The following is a 21,076-nucleotide window of genomic DNA, read 5'->3' on the forward strand; positions in this document are numbered from 1 at the left end:
CAATTCAAGACCGCATCCAAAAGCAGACAACAGTGGGATATCGAGATTAAAGGCACATTGTGATATCTGTGTTGCTTCGACAGATTACTCCTTTGCAGCGGGTGAGACAAGAATCATTTATTTGTTGTGGTGAAGTAAACATCAACAAAAATTTTTATAACCTCCTCCTTCAGCCAGGAAAGAACTTAGGAAGATGCATTACACAGACAAAGAGGATAAGTCTTCAACTCGGAGTTTAGTTCCATTTCAGGAGATAACAATAGCAAATAAACTCCTCTTTGTTCTTGAGCCTTCACAAGCTACTGCAAGGGGGGAGGAGGGAGGAGAGAGAGAGAAGAGACAATTGCGGAGTAAAATCAACGGAGTTTAAGCTTTTGTGTAACAATCCCCAAAGTAGGCTTTTCACATGCAAAGAATACTCACCAAACAATATACATATATATCCCAAAGCATTCTCCAAATCAAGACTACAATAGATGTGTATCATTCCGCCGTATAATTTCAACTGACCAAGCTACAACAATGACATATATCCCATACTTGATAGTTATTGCATCTTACATCATCTATAAACTACTCCATCGTGTACAACTCCACCAACGTGCAATAAAATTAGGATGTAAACCAGTTAAACATATCCCACCACGTAATTTGTTAGACAGACTTGGAATTTATGAGATTGTTCATCGTAAAAAGCTCATGCATCTGGGCACAACATTTGAGATGTTGGAGGAAGCATTTGATAGAGCTCAAGTCAAGACATTTGAAGGCACAGCATTATTCAGCTCATTTATAATGACTATTGAACCGGAAAACTTGCGTCATATGATGTCACTGGCCCATTTCAATGAATGGAATATTGGATACCGACCACAGGCATTCGGTATCTTGTTGGGAGATGGGATCTTTTCAAGTGAAGGAACTCAATGGAAACATTCACGAGTCATGTTGCGTCCTTCATTCACCAAGGAAAATATCAAACAAATCACCAAGATGGAACCATTTGCAGCCAGAGTTATCGACTTGATTAAACAGAAACTGGGACAAGCCATTGACATGCAAGATGTGTTTCAGTTCTTTACCATGGATTTCACAACTGATTTATTATTGGGTGAAAGCAGTGATTCATTAAAAGATGCATTGGGACAACATTCATCCACGGGGATTGATCCCGAATTGAAACGACAATTTAGTATAGCATTTGATGAATCGTCAAATTATCTCATGACGAGAATGATTTTAGGACCATTGATGTTTTTAGTTAATCCAAAAACACTACAAGATGCCATCAAAATCCAACATAAATTCGTTGACTACTATATTGAAAAAGCCCTTGCCATGACTAGCCACGAATTGAATGAAAAATCCGACGATGGAACAATTTTCCTTTATCAATTGGCTCATGAAACGAAAGATCCCATCAACTTGCGCAATCAAATCTTGAGTATCATCTTGGCCGGTAGAAACACAACATCGGGGTTGATGACATTTTTGTTTGCTCAATTGAGTAAAAACCCCGAGATTTATTGCAAATTGCGTGACATTATTCGTCAAGATTTCCCCAATGTTGAATCCATCACATTTGATTCAATACAAAATTGTGATTACTTACGCTGGTGTATAAATGAAACGTTAAGGATAAACCCGTCGGTGCCATTTGAATCAAAGACTGCTTCAGTTGATACTACGTTGCCACGTGGAGGTGGTGTTGATGAAAAGGCACCAATTTTCATTGCAAAGGGAACAAGAATCGTTTATCCATTATGGGTAGCAAATAGAAATGAGGAACACTTTGGTGAAAATACGGGAGAGTTTATCCCTGAACGATGGGAGCAGTTGCCACGTAGTGGTGGGATTGCATTTATGCCATTTAGCGTTGGCCCTAGAGCTTGTCTTGGTCAATCTTTGGCACTAACTGAAGCGGCATACATTACCATCCGATTGTTGCAAACGTTTGATTCTTGTGAATCACATCTTGGTCCGGAACCATTGAGAAAGACATCGTCGGCTACAATGAGATTGATGGATGGGTGTGAGCTCAGCTTCAAGTGAAGTGAGGAGGGGCTTATGGTATTTTAGAAATTGCTTTATTTATCTATTTATTTATGTACAATGAGGAGTAGTAAAGGGAGAGACCGCAGAGATGAGAAAGTAGAAATCTCATCATGTCTATTAAGATCTACTTAAAGCATCAACATATTTTACACATAAGTTGCTGCTAATGCTCTTGCCTCCACCTCCACCTCCACCTCCTCAGCATTTTCTTCTTCACCCACATGGTCACTAGGTAGTGGCTTACCACCAAACAAATACAATACAGCATCAGATACAGTACATTGCACACTGGGAGCAACATTATAATCCTGAACTTGCTTTTTTCTCAGTTTCTTCTGCTTCTTGTCAGCACTGCCAGTATCCTTTTTATCATCACTCAGTTCAACCAATCCCAATTGCTGTTGCAATTTCTTCACTTCACGCAACTCCTTCCTCTCTTGCTTTTTTCTTTGTTTCTCCTCTTTAGCCAATTGTCGTTCTTCTTCACTCATCATTGCTTGCTCATCAAGACATAAATCCAACTTGTACAATGTTCTTACACCAGGATCGAGCAATTTCAAACAAAGTAGTAGAGTATAGTATGCATCATTACCAGCATTGTGTAGAAATGCATGAGGTAGATCAAGCTTCATCAATGCCTTAGCTAGACTTAGTTGATGATTACCATGAGTGATTTTAAGAATTTGCAATGTGTCCAAAGTAGCATATTTTGGAGGAAACTCAATTCCAATAGAGGATAGCCATTTTATATCACCAGAAAGTCCATGCCCCACCAAAAATGTTTCTAAATGATCATCACCGCTGCAAACCCCACTGCCAGAATCACTACTAGTACCGGGCACTTTGAAAAAGTAATCAAACAACGACTGAATCAAAATAACAGAATCTCGCATACTCAATATCAACGTTGGTTCGCCAACGAAATTGAATGCATGATCGGGAACATATTTTCCATTACTACGGTGCATATTTTCCAATACTCGGATATGCAACTTGGTAAACTGAGGCACTATGGTGTAGACACCATTACGCCTTGGGTCATGAATGGCGATACCAATCTCGGTAACTGTTTGATTATTGATTTCCCACGCTTCGATATCGATACTGAATAATATTGCCCTTTGGTTGAGGACACGACGTATTTGATTATGGAATTGACAACGAGCGTTTCGATCAGTTAAACGAGGATTGGTTTTTATATAAGTTTGATTTCGGTTGTGGTAGTTGTGCATTATCGTGTCGACCAGGGATGATCCATTGTTCTTCTTTTTGCGTGTGTTGTTGTGCTCAACGTACAATTCACGAATCGGTTGCAATAGCGATTCATAAAATTCACTAATCTGGTCCAAGGCAGCTTGCCTATCCGCGAAAGTAACGTTGAGTCGTGAAAGTTGATCTTGTACTTGCTTCCGTCTATCACCTCTTTGTCTCGATCCCTTATATTTACTACCACCCTTCTTCCCTTGTCCTTTTGGTTTTCCTTTCCCTCCCACTTCCGCTTCTCCATCTGCATCTCTCCTTTCTCCTTTCTTGTTGGCTTTTTGGTTCTGTACACCACCCCCAGTACTGATACCAAAAGCATCTCCATTACTTGTGGTTCCAAGCTCTTCTGCTTCGTATCCAGTTGAATAGTTATCTTCTTGGAATGCCGTGTATCTAACTCCACCTTCTAGTAGCTCTGGCTCAGCTACATTACCCATATCTGCATCAAAGTTTTTATTTGCCTAATTCGTTCTTGTTACCGTGACGGTTATGGTTGATTAGATATGCGTTTTAGTACCAACTTCGAGCTAGACCTATTGCTCGGTTTGAATACAGAAATTAATTGTCTGCCCTGCCACAGACTGTCATAGCCGGCCGATTTTTTTTTTTTCTCTCTCTGAGACACGTGTTTGTTGGCATCCACAAGAGTTACTGTACAACAGTCACTTTAGAATGTGACTAATGTTTTATGTAAAACTAACTAGTAGTAGAAACAAGTAACATAGGTGACTCATTCCTTGTGTGAAAACTTGTCTCTCTTCTTTTAGTACCCTTAACCATTACCATTTCTAACACAATTATCACTACCATCACCAAGACAAATAATTGAATCCTTAAAATAACTCTCAATCAGACGCAATAATCAATTACCATCCTCTTCAGCAATCATAATCAACTCCTCCCTAAGCTGTCTCAACAACTAGCCAATCGTATTGGGTTTTTTTCAACTCTTCCTCGCATTATCAACAGCATTATCAACAGCATTATCAACAGCATTATCAACAGCATTATCAACAGCATTATCAATTTGCCCTTGATCATAATTACCTAGCTCCAAAAATTCAATAGCTACATCATACAATACAGCCTTGTCACTAACCCAATTAATGTATTATCGCCATGGTGTAAATTCAAATGACTCATCATCATAAAATACCGCGTCAGTGCAAATAAACACATTGTTGTCACGACATGCTGAACCTGAACTTTTGCTATACTGGCAGATTCTTTGAACCATTGAGTCAAAGTCTTGTTGTGATTGTTTGAATGCAAAGGTGTACGGTCACGGTATTTTCCGTTAGCCATGGTAACATCGTTGTCGGTGGCGCTGTCATTGGTGCCATCATCGTCATCGTCATTGTCCATGACGTCACTGTTTGCAACTACACTCGTGACTAATATACTGATACAACCAAGAATCAAGAATTCATTTTAACTTCTCTGAGGAGTCAAACCCGAGCCAATTGATGTACTCCGTATATACAAGAGAGGTTGATGACTGCAAACATATATATTCACCCCGAATACATTATGATCATCCCGTGGTTAGTTTCTCGTAATCCAAATCTATGGAAAGTATAAAATAGATATACTTCGTTTATTTTTTTTTTTTAGTTATGCCAAAGATCCCAAAAGAGCTTAGCACCCCTTTCAGAAGAAAGGTCTAGTGGGACCCCATTTTCTAAGAGTAAAAAGCTGCCGAAAATGGAATCTTGTAACCCATCGTCATCAACTTTGTATTTATCACGATTAAGTAAGTAAATCTACAACGTATGAGTATTAAAGTCGAACAAATGAAATCCATTCAAACTATACAACAAGGAAAAGTAATGGAGCCTGTTGAGAAACTATCTTGTCATTGAAATCCTTGACCCCAGATAGCGACAACACCATTACAAACAATGAAATGCAAACAAATGTAAAATGAAGAAAAAAAAAATAAACAAAAAAAAGCCAAGTAAAAGATTGATGGAATATTTCCATCACCTAAATGAATGAATGAATTGAAAAATGAAAAATGAAAAATGGAAAATGAAAGGCGCCACCACAATCATCAAATCTATTACCAATTCTCAAATAAAGATGCTTGTTTGAGTTGGTGCGGCAATTGTAGCAGCAGGAGCAGAAACAACAACTGGTTGTGGTGACGATGGACAAGATGATGATGATGACGACGATCCCATTAATGGACTCGAATGAGCACTTGCTGGTGCACTAACAGTCAAACCGGAAGTAGTACTACCAACAGCAGACGTGCTTGTCGCCGTAGTTGATGCATTTCCGGTTACAGCAGGCGATGGAGAACTTGGAGTTCCAGCAAAACAATATTTTTGCAAGATATCGGCATATGTCATATCCTTAATTCCTGACCCACCATTTTGCTTACTGCTACTATTGTCCTTTTGGCGTTGTCTATTAGAATACCTTGGAGCTCCATAACTTGTAGCACCAGCAGCTCCGCCACTAGTCGTGGTGACATCACTAGCAGAATAACTCTTTTTCAAACTTGGTCTAAACGAAAACTCATCATTGGTAAAGTTTAAAGCCAATGACGATTTATGATTGAGCAATTTTGTGCAAATCTCTTCATACCCTGATGAATTTATCGATTGTTTTGAGCCCAGAGCCAGCAGTTTTGGTTTAGATGCAGCTTGATACTGTGACGTTGATGGTGGTGCAGTTACCTTTGCTTGGGTCTTATTCTTTTTCCTTTCAATGTCGAATTTGTAGTTTTGGTTCACATTGTTTCCCCAATATGTTTGTCCATTGGTGTTGTATTCAAGACACAATTCAATAGTCTTTTCGTCAACAATATTAAACAGTTCAAGATCCAACATAAATTTGAATTGATCCAAAGAGGAGTTGATACTTTTTTGATACTTTGTGATTCCAGCAACAATAATACTCGATGCCCAATTGTCTATTGTCAACTTCAAATTAATCTCCTTGGCAAATGCCATATTCACCACATTTAACCATCCACATAAATATGTCTTGTTGTTTACTTTCAACAAGTATGCTGAAGTCATCCAAATCTTGGACAATGTGGAATTTGTAGTGTTTGGTGTTGTAGTTGATGGAATATTGTGTGACATCAATCTATACTCTTTAATCTCATCTTTAGGTTTGGCAAAATTGAAATTCCAATCGAAATTGGCAGTCTTGTTGGTGAATTTGCTAAATTCAAAATCTTCAAAAGCGGGAACTGATAAATCAAACCCATCACAAGTGGCTCTAGAGCCGCTTTTGTTTGCTCCAGTTGTATAAAAGTAATCCTCTTCTTCACCTTCATCGGGTGAATCCAATGGTGATCCAGCACTGGATACAGAAGCAGGTGTATCGCACCCATCAAACATACGAACATTGATTAACCTTGATGCGAATCTAACCAGTTTACGTGGTGAAACAATGCCATCCACTTGTCCATCAGCTGATATGTGAGGTGATGATATTGAACGTTGAAGCAATGCTGGTAATTTGAGTGATGATTTGATCAATTCACCAGACTTTTTGCGCAACAATGGTGGTTTAGCTATAGTGGTGGAAGAAGCAGCCAGCTGCAACGCATTTGATTGTGCGGGTGGTGGTGGTGGTGGTGGTGGTGGAGAAGAAGAAGAAGTTACAGCAATAGAAGGATGCACCAATTTAGATGGTGGTACATAATAGTTTGGTAATTTGAATTTTGGTTGTGCTGGTTTTGGTTTTGGTTTTGGCTTTGTTTTTGGTTGTTGGTGTTGGTGTTGGTGTTGGTGTTGTTGCTGCAGCACTTGCGGTGTAGATGCAGATGATGGGGTTGGAGTACGCAGTATTGGAATGGTGATGGAATCTGCAGAAGATGATGAAGCTGGTGGCAACAATTTGATAGTTGATGTTGATGTGGTTGATTTAACTGTATCCAAAGAATCAGATGATGAAGTTGCAGATGTAGTTGTAGATGAAGTTTGATAGAATGATGCAATTGGAGACGAAGAACGTGATGATGAAGTTGTTGAAGAAGGTGGACTGATGGTGTATGTATGTGATGATGGGTCTATGGTTACAATAGTAGACATGCTGAGTGAGGACTGTGTTATGTTATATTGTGTTATGCTGTTGTTGTAGTAGATGTAGGTGCCCCTTTATGGTACAGTTTGTGATTTGTAATGCTTTAAAAGTGTGTCGTTTGTGTGGGGGTGTTTTTTCTTTATGAATGCTATTTGCAAATGCTAAACTCTAGTCAATAAAGTCACACAACGTAGTAGCAATAGTGGTTATATATAAATGTGCTGTAAAAAAAGGCCTTCAAACCAAAATAAAATAAAATAAAAAGTACACTGTGTATATATATATAAACCAAGCCAGTGGTGTATATAAAGTTGAGTTGAGTTGAGTTGAGTTGCTGAAACGCAGTGGTGGTTGTCAAGACTTCCTTGTATGGAATCAGCAATCTATTAGGTCTTGGGGGTAATGGTGGTTGTAATGGTGATTGGGTTTGTATAGTTTGTATAGTCGTCACTCAAGTCCCTTTGCCTTCAAAAATATAAAAAGGATAAAAATTTTTAAATGAAAACGACACATTTAGTGTGGTTTAAATACAATCAAACACCAAACCACAGCTTGTGTATGGTGTTAGTGTGTGTGTGTGTGTGTGCAGAAAGAATAAAAATAAAAAAAAAGAAAAAGAAAAAGAAATTTAGTAATTGGTAATAAACCTGACCCAACACAAACACAAAAACAAAAAACACTCATTCACACACACACACACACACCGAGTTAAAATAAAAATAAAAAAATTAATAAAAGCCAATATTACACAAAGTGCCGAGGTGATATAGACAGACAATAGAGAAAACAAAAAAAAAAAAAAAGAACAATAGAATTGATTAATGATTTGGTAGTTAAAATTGGAGAAAGAGGGGTGCGATGGATTGGGGTTAAAAGGTTTATTTTTTTTTTCAATTTTCAGTTGGAGACAAAAAAGTCACAATACGAAAAAAGGGGGATAGGATGGGGGGGGAAGATGATAAATAGTTAGTTTAAACAAGATCATCTATAGAAGAAAGGACAATAACAACTAGGAGTAGAACACACACACACAGACACATACAAATACACATACACACAACACCCTCTCTTTTTCTTTCAGTTCAAGCTTATCAAGGAACTAAATTATTGAAACTACCAATTGTATTTAGATTATGCATTTTGCATTAAAGCCTGTAAACCTTTATATGATACTAAAAAGATAATGACTGGGTTGGTCATGAGTGCTGCAAAAATCAGTTGGGAAGAAAAAAAAGGGGAGGAAGCGATCGGGATTATATCGGAGCTTTAATTTGCAAGAAGGGGGAGGGGGGGTGTGGTGTATGACAGGTGTGTTAAGAAGTGATGTACTATTGTACTGTCTCGTGTATTCCCCTCTTCTTCTCATACTTCCCACATCTTGGACATATAGCCTTTTTCGTGTATGAAGTAAACATAGCTAGCTCTACAGTTCAGGTGTTTACTATCAAACGTATAACAGGCTGGTTTTAGGTTTCAGGTTTCAGGTTTCAGGTTTTGGTTAAGTGGGGTGTGAGTCCTGTCTGCTCTCTTCTTTTTCAATTTTTTTTTTTTTTTTTTTGTTGGTTAATTGTTAAAATTAGTAAACGTTTCCCATACAAAGTTGGTGTGAGAGGGGGGGTGTAAAAATGTAAAGATGTAAAGATGTAAAAATGTTTAAACAAGCTTATTTAATTTTATTTTATGTAGAGATTAGTTACAGTACATACATACGTTTTATATTGCAGATTTACGTAAATTTTGCCTCCAAATATAGTCTAGACTCTCAATCACAACAGTAAGAGAGACCATCACTCATCGACTGGGCGTAATCATCAGATCACTACTTTAGGGATGGTTTTGTGTGTGTATATAGCGTGTAGATCCTTATCATCCGATATTATAGCAACTTTAATATAGGATATCTATTACATCACCGGAAACAATGGGAGAGTCACAATGAAAACAATAGACACTAAAAAATGAGACCAGCCCAAGCAGAGAAAGGAATTCCGAGAAACGCAAATTGTGGTTCTGCTAACTACACTTTTGTGTAAGTTACCAACACCTATTTTTTTTTTTTTCTTGGTATACGTGCACACACTAAACGTAGTAAAGAACTACTCTGCTGGTGTTTTGTTTCGGTGTTTAGTCCGACTCCGAAAACAGGAGTTTACACAAAGCCCGTTATTCACAGAAGGGTGAAAAAAGTTTTTCTCTTGATTTAATTTTGAACTTTTTTTACACCCCGTCTTTCCCTCACTGTCCCCCTCGATGAAATCAGATGATTTCTTTCTATCTGAATGTGTACTATGCAATTATTTATTATAACAAGGGGGGAGGGGGGGGGGGGGGTTTAATAGCACGTAAATGCATGTCTTGACAATGATGATAAAAGTATAATAATACTATCCACTGCGACTGCTACCGATATTATATTACTACATTTATCATCCCCATGTGGGTAACAACCTTCTCGTAACCATTCCACCATTTTTGTAAATCTACTAAAGCTATATATCCCACTCTATTTCAAAGTGATACATGTACATTTTGCGTCTCTAATGAAATGTATGAAGAACCCAACAAATTATTTCCCTCACCTAAGTTATAATCAATCAGCCACCTCCCGCTACGTTTGGGCATTGTGTCTCCCCACCATCTTATCCCCCACCTCCGCCTTCGATCCCACACACATACACATACACATACACATACACAATACAATACAATGCAATACAATGCTATATAATACGCAAAACAAAAATAAAGAACATTCGATGTTTTGCGACGAATATTATTTTGCTTGTTTGTGTGTGTTGTGTGTGTGTGTGTGTATGTGTATGTGTATGTGTATGTGTGTATGCTGGCTTTCAAAACTAAATGCTGTGCCATGGGGCAGAGACTTCCACCTACCTTTGTGTGATGCAGAAGAGAAAAAAAAAAATTTTCACTTTTTTTTTTTTCTGTAAACAATAATTACACAAAAAGCCTACTTTCTTTTCTTTTCTTGTCTTAGAATTCTGATTCGCCTCGATTAGGAATAGTTTGTTCCCGATCTAGGGTAATCGAGGCAGTATCAAAGACAGGAAATAAGATTCTATCAACATAGACCTCCGTGGCTTATCATTTCAAACTCAATTATTTTAAAACTCAAATGGTTTACTACTTACAACTATCTATCCTGATGAAAGTGATAATGTAAAAAATCGATTGCATCCATTTTGACAGGCTTTTGTTCAACTAAGGGAACCTTTTCCCGTTATTGTTCTACTTTGTTACTCTTATGATCTCAAGTCAACTCCATTCTCCACCACTACCACTACCACACCTACCAGGGGGTGCATGGGACGCAAATTTTGTTGGGGAAATATGGGGGGGCCACCTCGAAAGGGGGACGAGTGCCAAACTCCAATTGACAACTCTCTGCAAAAATACTCGTGACCCCTACCAACTCTATACGCATGATACATGGGAGCCGAACCGATAACTCTCGACTCCGTGACATCATGAACAGAAAAGTGCGATTTGTTGAGGGGTGTAAAATCCCTATGGGGAAATAGACGAGTAGACCTGGATTCAATGAAGTCATTGTAATTTTTGGAAAAATATAAAGTTCGTGTCTTTGTGTTAAGTTATGTGTATCATCGCTTAATAAAAGACTAACCAAAATCACTTTGAAACGAAAAAAAAAAAAAAATTAAAAAAAAAGACTAACTTCTCCTTGATTCGATTTTCAAGTTGACCTTTAGCTTTCCTATACTATGGTACTATAAGAGCTTATAAATATAAGAGCTTTTGAAGTGTGTGTATTCACCTGGAAGTACAGAATGTTGACAACTTTCTATTTTTTTTGTAAATGTTCTTACACAATGGACGAAAAGCTTCGATGGGATTGAAACAAAAGACTAAAAAAAAAAAAAAAATGTATTCCTTTTCTATATTCTTTTTTTTTTTTTTTTTTAAACGCGTCAATCGAAAAATTACTTGTTTCGGACTAATTACGATTCTTTGTGAATTTCAACCCTTTCGCAAAAGAATAAAAGAAAAAAAAAAAATATCGACACAAAGGCTTTGCAAAAACGTATTACTATCTCCGGACATTAACTTCCATTAAATCAAACATCATTCCATCCATTATCAACATCTTCTTAGGGTTTCTGCAAGTTTCAGTAACAGACAATGTACATATCACATCACACCCCTACACCCTACACTTCCCACTATTATTATCATTATCGGCACCTTTGTCTCTATTCATTGAATGAATGACCCTCAATCTCCAGCCGATGAATCCTTTGCAATATCTTTTTTCTCGTTTTTGTTTTTTTGATGATCTATCACCATAACCACAAAACAGTATCCAACCATTATGACACAATGCATACACTTACATGCGTACATTTGCGTACATATTATGTTAATCTTTCTATTTTTGAAACATCCCTCTGTCAACTTGTCTTTACACCGACCCTCAACTTACTCTTTACTCTTCTTTACCCTACCCGCCTTAGTACGTGTTACTAGCGGGTTACTCCACTTTGAGGTACAGTTGTATAAAACGTTTATGTTTCATATGTACCCCTTGCTAAAGCAAGCCTCGTAATAAGCCCAACAAAATTTTGGTATTGGCCCCGTTTCTCTCAAAATTGGATAATGTCACCAGAGAGAGTGCAAGTGGGCAAACACACAGCTCGCCATTGAATCCCAAACCACTCATAAATCTTCCATCCACGGCCGTATAAGTCTACTTTCTTATAATATCAAAGTGTCCTTTTTGCTGACAAACCTTACAATCTGTGAATGACAAATACTCAGTCTTTTTCTTAACTCGAATCTTGCGAGTGATATTGCCCAACTTGATTTGCTCATCAAGAGAATTCCATCCATTGATTTCGAAATGTGGAAGCCAGTTAAGCCCTGCGTGAATATGTAGGTGGAAAAGCTCCATCTTGTCTAGTGATATCAATGGTTGTTGATCCTTTTTTTTTTTGTTTCTTGTCTCTTTGACACAATTTTATTTGTGCCGTACGTTGCGCAATTCAAAGCACAAAATAGAGATTGCAAAAGTAAAGTGAGGGTGCAGGTTCTTCAGTACCCTCTACTAACAGCAAATTCTTCCATGTTAAAGGATCGATCTTCATATTTAGCCTCACGATCAATCTTCTTCTCACTCTCATCTAAGCTTAAGTCTTCACAATGAGTTTCCACAAATACTTCAAGTTCCAAATCAGTATGCGTCCTGTTTCAATTGAAATTGGAATCTCGCGTGTTTAGTTATGCTGGTGATGGACAGGGTTTAACAATTCACAACTCAACTCGTCACCAGCATTTTGATATCTATTTCCTCAAAGGACTTGCTGCTAAAAAAAAAAAAAAAAAAATGAAGAATAAAACGGCGATATTTGCGTATTAGTTATCGTGGCTATAGCCGTTTTCGGTTCAAAGAACCAAACTTAATCAAGAAGAGTTGCAAGTCAGAATGAATGATTTTCAAGTTGCATTTGATTCACCTCAATTCCATCCTCACGGACTGTGAGTGTTTATGATTCCGAAATTAGAAAAACTATCATAAAGTAAAGGTTCCTTCCCGCAATTCGCATACATTGGCAAACAACATGTTCAAAATTAACTTACAATGAGTGCAGGGCAAGTTCAAACAAAAGGACCGTTCTCTCGAATCATACACAAAGTTCACTTGCTCTTTTTAAGGAATCAATGCTTTAGCTTGTACACTTTTACTTTATATATATATATATATATATATATATTGTTTTCAGTGTTAAGAGATATCTCACGGTGAAAAACGATAAAGTTATGGCGAATATTCTGCCAATTATTTTTTTCATATTGTATTGTCCTAGCTTGTATACATTGCTACAAATATAACTCTACCAAGAGATCAACACAGAAACAAAAGTACCGAATACTAGATCCTGGTCTTTTACTGCGCCTACTCGAGTACCATACAAGCAGGGCAATTTATTGTAAGAATGCTTCTTTGTAAGGAACTATACATCAACGTCCATATCTTCAAGAAGACTAGCATCTGCTCAGCTTACCTGCCACAGGGACACACTAATGGACACACTTTCTACTTGTTGGCATCTTCTTTCAAAGTGACAATTCTATTCAAGACCAAAGCGCCATCTCTAGAATCCTTGTCAACACAAAAGTAGCCCTCTCTCAACGCTTGGAATCTGATTGTGTGATTTCCTGCATCCTCTTTGATGTTGAATTGGGAATCCGGAATTTTCAAATTCATTGGTGACTTGGCAGCAATTTCGTCAAAGTTTGATTCAATCACGGCATTGGTCAATACGTCTTCACTGGCAGGATTGATATCAGCAAGGTATCCATCTGGATGTGCTGCTGGGTTTTCAGAGTTGAACAATTGGTTATAGATTCTAACTTCCTTAATCGATTTGCAGTCGTTGACAGGTACCCATTGGATATATGTCTTGGGTTTCTTGGTGGTCTGATCAGCATCGTAATCAACGTGGACAATGGTTTTACCATCAACAGTCTCAATCGATTTGTAAATAATATTAAATGGAACCTTCAATAACCCAACTGGTTGGCCAGGGGCCAACCTGTAGTATTCCTTATCAGCTGGCTCATCTCGAACATCACCACGATCAATGTACACTCTATTGGTGAACTTCAATTTCCTGTTGCCTAATGAATTGACATCCTTGCCCGGCTTGTAAGGAATTTCCACTTCCAATTCAAAATCATCAGCCAAATTGTCAATGTGAACTTCAACTGGATTCAAGACCAAAAACAATCGAGGTGTGGTTTGGTCAAGGAAATGGCGTACAGCACTTTCAAATCTGGTGGTTTGAATGTTGGTGGTTGATGTGGTCACTCCCAAGGTGTTTATAAAAGACAATATTGCCCCTGGTGGTATACCTCTTCTTTTAATGGCTTCCAAGGTGTAAATTCTTGGATCATCCCAGCCCCTGACGTAGCCCTCGTTGACCAATTTGGCAATCTTTCTCTTGGACATGATTGTACCAGTCATGTTCAATCTTCCATACTCCCTTTGAGCTGGTCTATATACATGCAAAGTATCACACAACCATTCGTATGATTCCCTTGATAAAACAAACTCAGTGGTACATAATGAATGAGTAATGTTCTCCAACGAATCGACTAAACAATGGGTGAAATCGTAAGTGGGGTAGATCTTCCATTTGGATCCGGTACGATGATGAGGCTTGTTCAATACCCTGTAAGCAACCAAATCCCACATTTGTGGCGATGGACTAGATAAATCCTGTTTCATACGTAATGTAGCCTCACCGGTGGCATATTTTCCGTCCTTCATCGCTAAAAACTCTGCCAAATTGTGTTCAACTGATTGTGAGCGATGCTCACAAGCAAAACGTTCACCGCCCATAGATCCATCTTCACGCTGACCTCGGCCAAGTTTTACCTGCTCTGGCGTACAATGACAAATGTACGCTCTGTCCATCTTAATGAGCTTCACTGCTAATTCAAAAAGTTCATCAAAGTAGTCTGATGAGTAGGTGATTTTCCACGGCTTGTAGCCCAACCAGGAAACCATCTCCTTAATAGATTCAAAGTATTTGGCTTCTTCAGCTTCAGGGTTGGTATCGTCAAATCGCAAATAACACTTGCCCTTGTGAAATTGAGCGAAACCGAAATTAACCATGATTGCTTTTGAATGTCCAATATGTAAAAACCCATTTGGTTCAGGCGGGAAACGAGTGTAGACTTGACCTTTAATGAATTCACAATGTTCCTTTAATAGCTCGGGGAACTTTTGAGGCTCTTCACCTGGTTTATGTAAATCACCAAGGAAACCCTCAGAAAACATTGACCTTTCAGTTTCTGGTTCTCTAGTGGATGTGGCAGAAGCAGCACCAGCACCAGCAGCACCAGCGGCACCAGCAGCAACTGGTTTCTTCTTTTCCTTTTTCTTAACGTCCCTTTCATCCTTAGGTCCTAACCTTGCTAAGAATAATTCATCGAGAATGGGCTTGAACAAGTTGGGTGGCGCCCATTTTAATGAAGGTTGCGCTTTAACTTCAGACATGACTTTTGGTAAAACAGCATATCTTTCAGACTCCAATTTGGAGCTGATCGAGTCAAGATATTTAGCAATCTCTTGCTTCACTTCTGATTCTCCTATTTCGATCCCAACACCAGTTGCTTCATTAAACTCATCTTGTTTAGCCTCACTATGTGATTGCAAGTATTTAATTCCCTCAGTGATCTGCAAGTTTGTCTTTATTTCATCATTGTTTATTCCATTGATCAAAAAGTCAATATGAGGGATTGGCTTACCGTTCTTATTCTCCAATATAGCCAATTGATGCAACAAGGTCAATTTCTTCTCATCAGTGTATGACTCAACCGATGACTTCTCCAACACAGATTGTAACAACCCTGCCACTTTCTTATTTTTGGCAATGTCCTTGGACTTTTTCTCATCAAAACCAACGTTTTTGAATAATACAATCAATTCTTCCTCTGATGACATGGCTATTTGGATGATAAGAGTAGAGTTGAGCAAAAGAAAAAATTTATTTCGCTCTTATTTGTTTGTTGTTTATTCAATGCGGCTCTATTCATTTAACCAAAGGCGTGACTCCCACCATGAGTCATCATTGATTATATCTACATGATACTGTTTTATCTCTGCTTTCCTTCTACTTTTTTCTTCCCTTTGCTTCTGTCTGGAGCTGAGATCAACCTTGCGGGTATAATCTTTGAGCTCTCTCACCAAGATGGTTCCCTTTTTAAATATCTCCAACTCGTTGTTATAGTTTATCCCACACTCTTTGAATAGTATTTCATTCTTGTCTGATGACACAGTACCCATTAGTCTCTGCTCCGATTCTTGTGGTGTGAGTCCGAGTTTAACCAAATTCCAAAAAGCTGTATTGTATAGATTGTTTATGTGACAGTCCACCTGTCGCCAACTAAAGTAATCTCTCACCACTTGGAAATTGGGATAAACCACTGCTCTTGCATCAAACGTTGGCACCATATCTTCCTCAATTGACTTCTCACTAAACTCCAAATTCCAATAAAACATATAATAAGTTGACATCAAACTGGCAAAAAGCGTGCACAACTTCATCTCTCTTCTCTCATACAACTCACATTTTCGCCGTAATAAAAAGCTATACTCATCGGAGTCGCCATATGCCATCAAGACGTCACTGTATTTCTGCATTACCTTTAAAGCGGCTCGATTCATGACTCCCAACGCCCGTAAATCATTTGGTTTATCAAAACGATAATGCTGTGAGAACTTATGGAAACCTTTCCCATCAACACGTATGACAATGAATGTATCAGGGAGTAGATAATTCTCCCTTTCAAACGCTTTCACGTATTCATATCTTGAGTTGGCCATTTGGTTGGTGTTGTGATTATATTTTTGTGCAACCAAAATCTCAAACTCATCTCGTGAAAACTTGGAAAAAAAAATTTGACATCTTCTGTACCCTTTCGAATCAGATTGCACCATGACGCAAGCACAATTTCGTACTCTTACAAGAGAACAGAGGTTCCAGAATCCCCCTAAAAACAAATCTGAAATATATCCATTGTTGGAGAATGCAGTGGCACCACATATTGGATCATTCGACGCATTGACTGATGGTGAAGATGGTGGGTTGCTAAACATGGCCGTTAAGGACATTGGATCAAAGACGATATTTGATTCCAAAGAGACAGACAGGCTAGGAAATAAGCTTAATATCAGAGTTGAATCGGTATCCATAGCTAAGCCAAGCGTTCCACCAACTGACAAATTATCCATCAACAGAAAGACAATGCCCAGTGAGTGTCGTGAGAGAATGACCACTTATAAAGCCAGATTAATGTTGAACGTAACATGGAGTGTTAATGATGGCGAAGAACAAAGTGAAATCAGAGAAGCAGGACAAATTCCCATCATGTTAAAATCAAATAGATGTCATTTACAGAAAATGTCACCAAATCAATTGGTTGAAGCAAAAGAGGAGAGTGATGAACTAGGTGGGTATTTTATTGTAAACGGTATTGAAAAGTTGATTCGTATGTTGATTGTGCAAAGGAGGAATCATCCTATGGCAATAATTCGTCCGTCATTTGCCAATAGAGGTGCATCATACACCAAGTTTGGTATTCAAATCAGATCAGTGAGACCAGACCAAACTTCACAAACAAATGTATTACATTATCTCAACGATGGTAATGTCACTTTCAGATTTTCATGGAAGAAAAACGAGTATTTAGTTCCAGTTGTTATGATTTTGAAAGCTCTCGTTGAGACTAATGATCGTGAAATTTTCGATGGTATTGTTGGCCATGATGTTGAAAATTCATTCTTGACTGATCGTTTGGAGTTGTTGTTGAGAACATTTAAATCGTACCATTTGCACTCGCAACAGGAAACATTGGCTTATTTGGGTGACAAATTTAGAGTTGTTTTTGGTGCCACTCCTGATGTATCGGATATTGACGTGGGAAAAGAAGTTTTACAAAGAATTGTTTTAGTACATTTACCTGATAACAAGGACAAATTTCGTATGTTGTTGTTTATGATTCGAAAATTGTACTCGCTAGTGGCTGGTGATTGTGCCCCTGATAATCCAGATGCCACTCAGCATCAAGAAGTTCTATTGGGTGGATTTTTGTATGGTATGATTATCAAAGAAAAAATCGATGAGTATTTGCAAAATTTCAAACTTCAAGTGCAATCAGATATAAACCGAGGTGTTGGTGTGAATTTTTCCGACCGTAAGTACATTACCCGAGTGTTTTCTCGAATCAATGAAAACATTGGTCAAAAATTGCAATATTTCTTGTCAACTGGTAATTTGGTATCTCAATCTGGTTTAGATTTGCAACAAGTCTCTGGTTACACTGTTGTTGCCGAAAAGATCAATTTTCATCGTTTTATTTCACATTTCAGAATGGTGCATAGGGGTTCTTTCTTTGCTGAATTGAAAACAACCACGGTTCGTAAGTTGTTACCTGAGTCATGGGGATTCTTATGCCCTGTCCATACTCCCGATGGATCACCATGTGGGTTATTGAACCATTTATCGCACAAGTGTATCATTGCCACTAGCGCTACTGACGTGTCGCAAGTGCCAGCTGCCTTGGCGCAACTCGGTGTTTCACCAGCAAGTGCATTTGCCGCTGGACCAAACTTGTGTTGCGTGCAATTAGATGGTAAAATTGTTGGTTGGACAACTCATGAACAAGGTAAAATTGTGGCAGATACATTGAGATTCTGGAAAGTTGAAGGTACTCATGGGTTGCCATTGGATTTGGAAATCGGATACGTTCCTCCATCGAGTAAAGGTCAATACCCTGGTTTATACTTATTTGGTGGCCACTCGCGAATGATGAGACCAGTAAAGTATTTGCCTTTGGGCAAAGAGGACATTGTTGGTCCCTTTGAACAAGTTTACATGAATGTTGCTGTTACCCCAGAGGAAATCGAAAACAATGTACATTCACACGTTGAGTTTTCGCCAACTAACATTCTTTCTATTTTGGCTAATTTGACACCATTTTCGGATTTCAATCAATCACCAAGAAATATGTATCAATGCCAGATGGGTAAGCAAACAATGGGTACTCCCGGTACCGCATTGGTTCACAGGTCAGACAATAAATTGTACCGTTTGCAAACTGGTCAAACACCAATTGTTAAAGCCAATTTGTATGATGATTACGGAATGGACAACTTCCCCAATGGTATGAATGCAATCGTTGCTGTTATATCTTACACAGGCTATGATATGGACGATGCAATGATCATCAACAAGTCATCAGATGAAAGGGGTTTCGGGTATGGTACTGTTTACAAAGTGGAGAAAATTGATTTGTCTCAATCAAGAAGAAGAGGTGATCCAATCACGCAACATTTTGGTTTTGGTGATGATGAATGGCCAGAGGCGTGGAAGACCAAGCTAGATGACGACGGGTTCCCAGTGATTGGAGTAAAAGTGGAAGAAGGTGATCCAATTCTTGCATATTACGATGACACTCTTGGAAAAACCAAGGTCAAGACGTATCATTCGAGTGAGCCTGCATATATTGAAGAAGTTAAATTGCTTGGAGATGACGCTGGTGACAATGAGGGTCAGCAAGTCACCATCAAGTACAGAATCACCAGACAACCTATTATTGGGGACAAATTCTCTTCCAGACATGGGCAAAAGGGTGTTTGTTCGAGAAAATGGCCACAAATAGACATGCCATTCACTGAAAGTGGAATGCAACCTGATGTTATTATCAACCCACACGCTTTCCCCTCGCGTATGACCATTGGTATGTTTGTTGAATCTTTGGCTGGTAAAGCCGGTGCATTGCACGGTGTCGCACAAGATGCTACCCCTTGGAAATTCAGTGAATCAGATACACCGGCTGATTATTTCGGAGAACAGTTGTTGAAGGCAGGTTACAATTTCCACGGAAATGAGCCAATGTATTCAGGTGCTACTGGTGAGGAATTGCGCTGTGATATATACATTGGATGTGTTTATTATCAAAGATTGAGACATATGGTTAATGACAAGTTTCAAGTAAGATCAACTGGTCCAGTGAATTCATTGACAATGCAACCAGTAAAAGGTAGAAAAAGATCAGGAGGTATTCGTGTGGGTGAAATGGAAAGAGATGCATTGATCGGTCATGGTACTGCATTCTTGTTGCAAGATAGGTTGTTGAACTGTTCAGATTATACGCAAACCTCAATATGTAAGTCATGTGGCTCAATACTAACTACACAAACGTCGGTTCCTAGAATTGGATCAATGGCCAGCATCAGGTGTAGGAGATGCTCTATTAGATTGGACAAATATGACAGTTTTGCTGAAGATTCCGATATATGGGAAGATGGCCACGGTGTTAAATTTGTTGGCGGTGATAATACCACCACTGTCGCTATTCCATTCGTATTGAAATATTTGGATAGTGAGCTTTCAGCAATGGGTATTAAGATGAGATACAACGTTGAACCAAAGTAGGTGTATATATTATCTATTCAGCTAGTATTGAAACATTTGTAATTTTTGAGTTCTCGATGATATATTTCGCATTTTGCAAGTCACTTCCGTCAGCCCTCTCAATTGCCTCTTCCTCATTATTGGCTATACCAGCCTCCAAGTGACGTTTTATAATCCGGGATCTCACGACTGATTCTGGGGTGGAAATGAACCAGGTGTCATCAACAAAAAGACTTAGATCGGCCCAACTTTCATCCTTAAGGGATGTGTAGTTGCCCTCAATTATCACTATATCCACCGATGGGTCTATCACAATGTCATCCTCAATAGGATCTTTCACTTTGTGATCAAATGAAGGAGCTTTCACTGTGTTGCTTTTGTCCTTTAACTGGGACACCAAACTGACAAATGCCTTTGCATTGAATGTAAAGGGGGCTCCTCTTCGTCTTATCGCCTCTTCTGCATTAGGCATTGCCTGTAATTCAGATCTGTATAGATGGAACCCGTCTTGAGAGAGGACCATGGTCGGTGCAACTTGTTTCGACAATTCCATTGCCATTTTATTTGCAAACGTGGTCTTCCCAGCACCGGGCACACCTGCTACGGAAATAAGGTATCTGAACTCATTCGATTGTTGGTGTGATTTGACTCTATCGACAAGTAATTGCCACTGCTTGTCGGTTATTATTAATTGATTGGAGGACATACTTTGTGGATGAAAAATAAAATGTTACAAATGTATTGGTGCAAAACGT

General features: G+C 38.6%; 8 protein-coding genes across 8 annotated transcripts; 2 read left to right on the forward strand and 6 right to left on the reverse strand. All coding sequences in view use genetic code 12, as the record gives it.

Annotated features, from left to right (window-relative positions):
* Positions 1 to 522: 522 nt before the first annotated feature.
* On the forward strand, positions 523 to 2,052 carry ALK6 (Alk6p; the record flags this gene model as incomplete). Its single annotated transcript, XM_036807454.1, has 1 exon — positions 523 to 2,052. The coding sequence occupies one exon, from the start codon at positions 523 to 525 to the stop codon at positions 2,050 to 2,052; it is 1,530 nt and encodes a 509-aa protein (XP_036664289.1).
* A 149-nt stretch (positions 2,053 to 2,201) lies between these two features.
* CPAR2_301010 (uncharacterized protein) lies at positions 2,202 to 3,755 on the reverse strand (the record flags this gene model as incomplete). Its single annotated transcript, XM_036807455.1, has 1 exon — positions 2,202 to 3,755. One exon carries the CDS (start codon positions 3,753 to 3,755, stop codon positions 2,202 to 2,204), a length of 1,554 nt encoding a protein of 517 aa, XP_036664290.1.
* Positions 3,756 to 5,390: 1,635 nt separating this feature from the next.
* On the reverse strand, positions 5,391 to 7,370 carry GAC1 (protein phosphatase regulator; the record flags this gene model as incomplete). Its single annotated transcript, XM_036807456.1, has 1 exon — positions 5,391 to 7,370. The coding sequence occupies one exon, from the start codon at positions 7,368 to 7,370 to the stop codon at positions 5,391 to 5,393; it is 1,980 nt and encodes a 659-aa protein (XP_036664291.1).
* Positions 7,371 to 12,085: 4,715 nt separating this feature from the next.
* On the reverse strand, positions 12,086 to 12,289 carry CPAR2_301030 (uncharacterized protein; the record flags this gene model as incomplete). The annotated part of the gene is made up of 1 exon (XM_036807458.1): positions 12,086 to 12,289. One exon carries the CDS (start codon positions 12,287 to 12,289, stop codon positions 12,086 to 12,088), a length of 204 nt encoding a protein of 67 aa, XP_036664292.1.
* Positions 12,290 to 13,432: 1,143 nt separating this feature from the next.
* Positions 13,433 to 15,847, reverse strand: GLN4 (glutamine--tRNA ligase; the record flags this gene model as incomplete). Its single annotated transcript, XM_036807459.1, has 1 exon — positions 13,433 to 15,847. One exon carries the CDS (start codon positions 15,845 to 15,847, stop codon positions 13,433 to 13,435), a length of 2,415 nt encoding a protein of 804 aa, XP_036664293.1.
* An 84-nt stretch (positions 15,848 to 15,931) lies between these two features.
* Positions 15,932 to 16,729, reverse strand: THG1 (tRNA guanylyltransferase; the record flags this gene model as incomplete). Its single annotated transcript, XM_036807460.1, has 1 exon — positions 15,932 to 16,729. One exon carries the CDS (start codon positions 16,727 to 16,729, stop codon positions 15,932 to 15,934), a length of 798 nt encoding a protein of 265 aa, XP_036664294.1.
* Positions 16,730 to 16,841: 112 nt separating this feature from the next.
* On the forward strand, positions 16,842 to 20,342 carry RPA135 (DNA-directed RNA polymerase I core subunit; the record flags this gene model as incomplete). The annotated part of the gene is made up of 1 exon (XM_036807461.1): positions 16,842 to 20,342. One exon carries the CDS (start codon positions 16,842 to 16,844, stop codon positions 20,340 to 20,342), a length of 3,501 nt encoding a protein of 1,166 aa, XP_036664295.1.
* Positions 20,343 to 20,355: 13 nt separating this feature from the next.
* On the reverse strand, positions 20,356 to 21,027 carry CPAR2_301070 (uncharacterized protein; the record flags this gene model as incomplete). The annotated part of the gene is made up of 1 exon (XM_036807462.1): positions 20,356 to 21,027. One exon carries the CDS (start codon positions 21,025 to 21,027, stop codon positions 20,356 to 20,358), a length of 672 nt encoding a protein of 223 aa, XP_036664296.1.
* Between the last annotated feature and the right edge of the window lie 49 nt (positions 21,028 to 21,076).

Source organism: Candida parapsilosis, contig 005806 (genome assembly GCF_000182765.1).
Source record: "Candida parapsilosis strain CDC317 annotated contig 005806".
Lineage (NCBI taxonomy): Eukaryota > Fungi > Ascomycota > Pichiomycetes > Serinales > Debaryomycetaceae > Lodderomyces > Lodderomyces parapsilosis.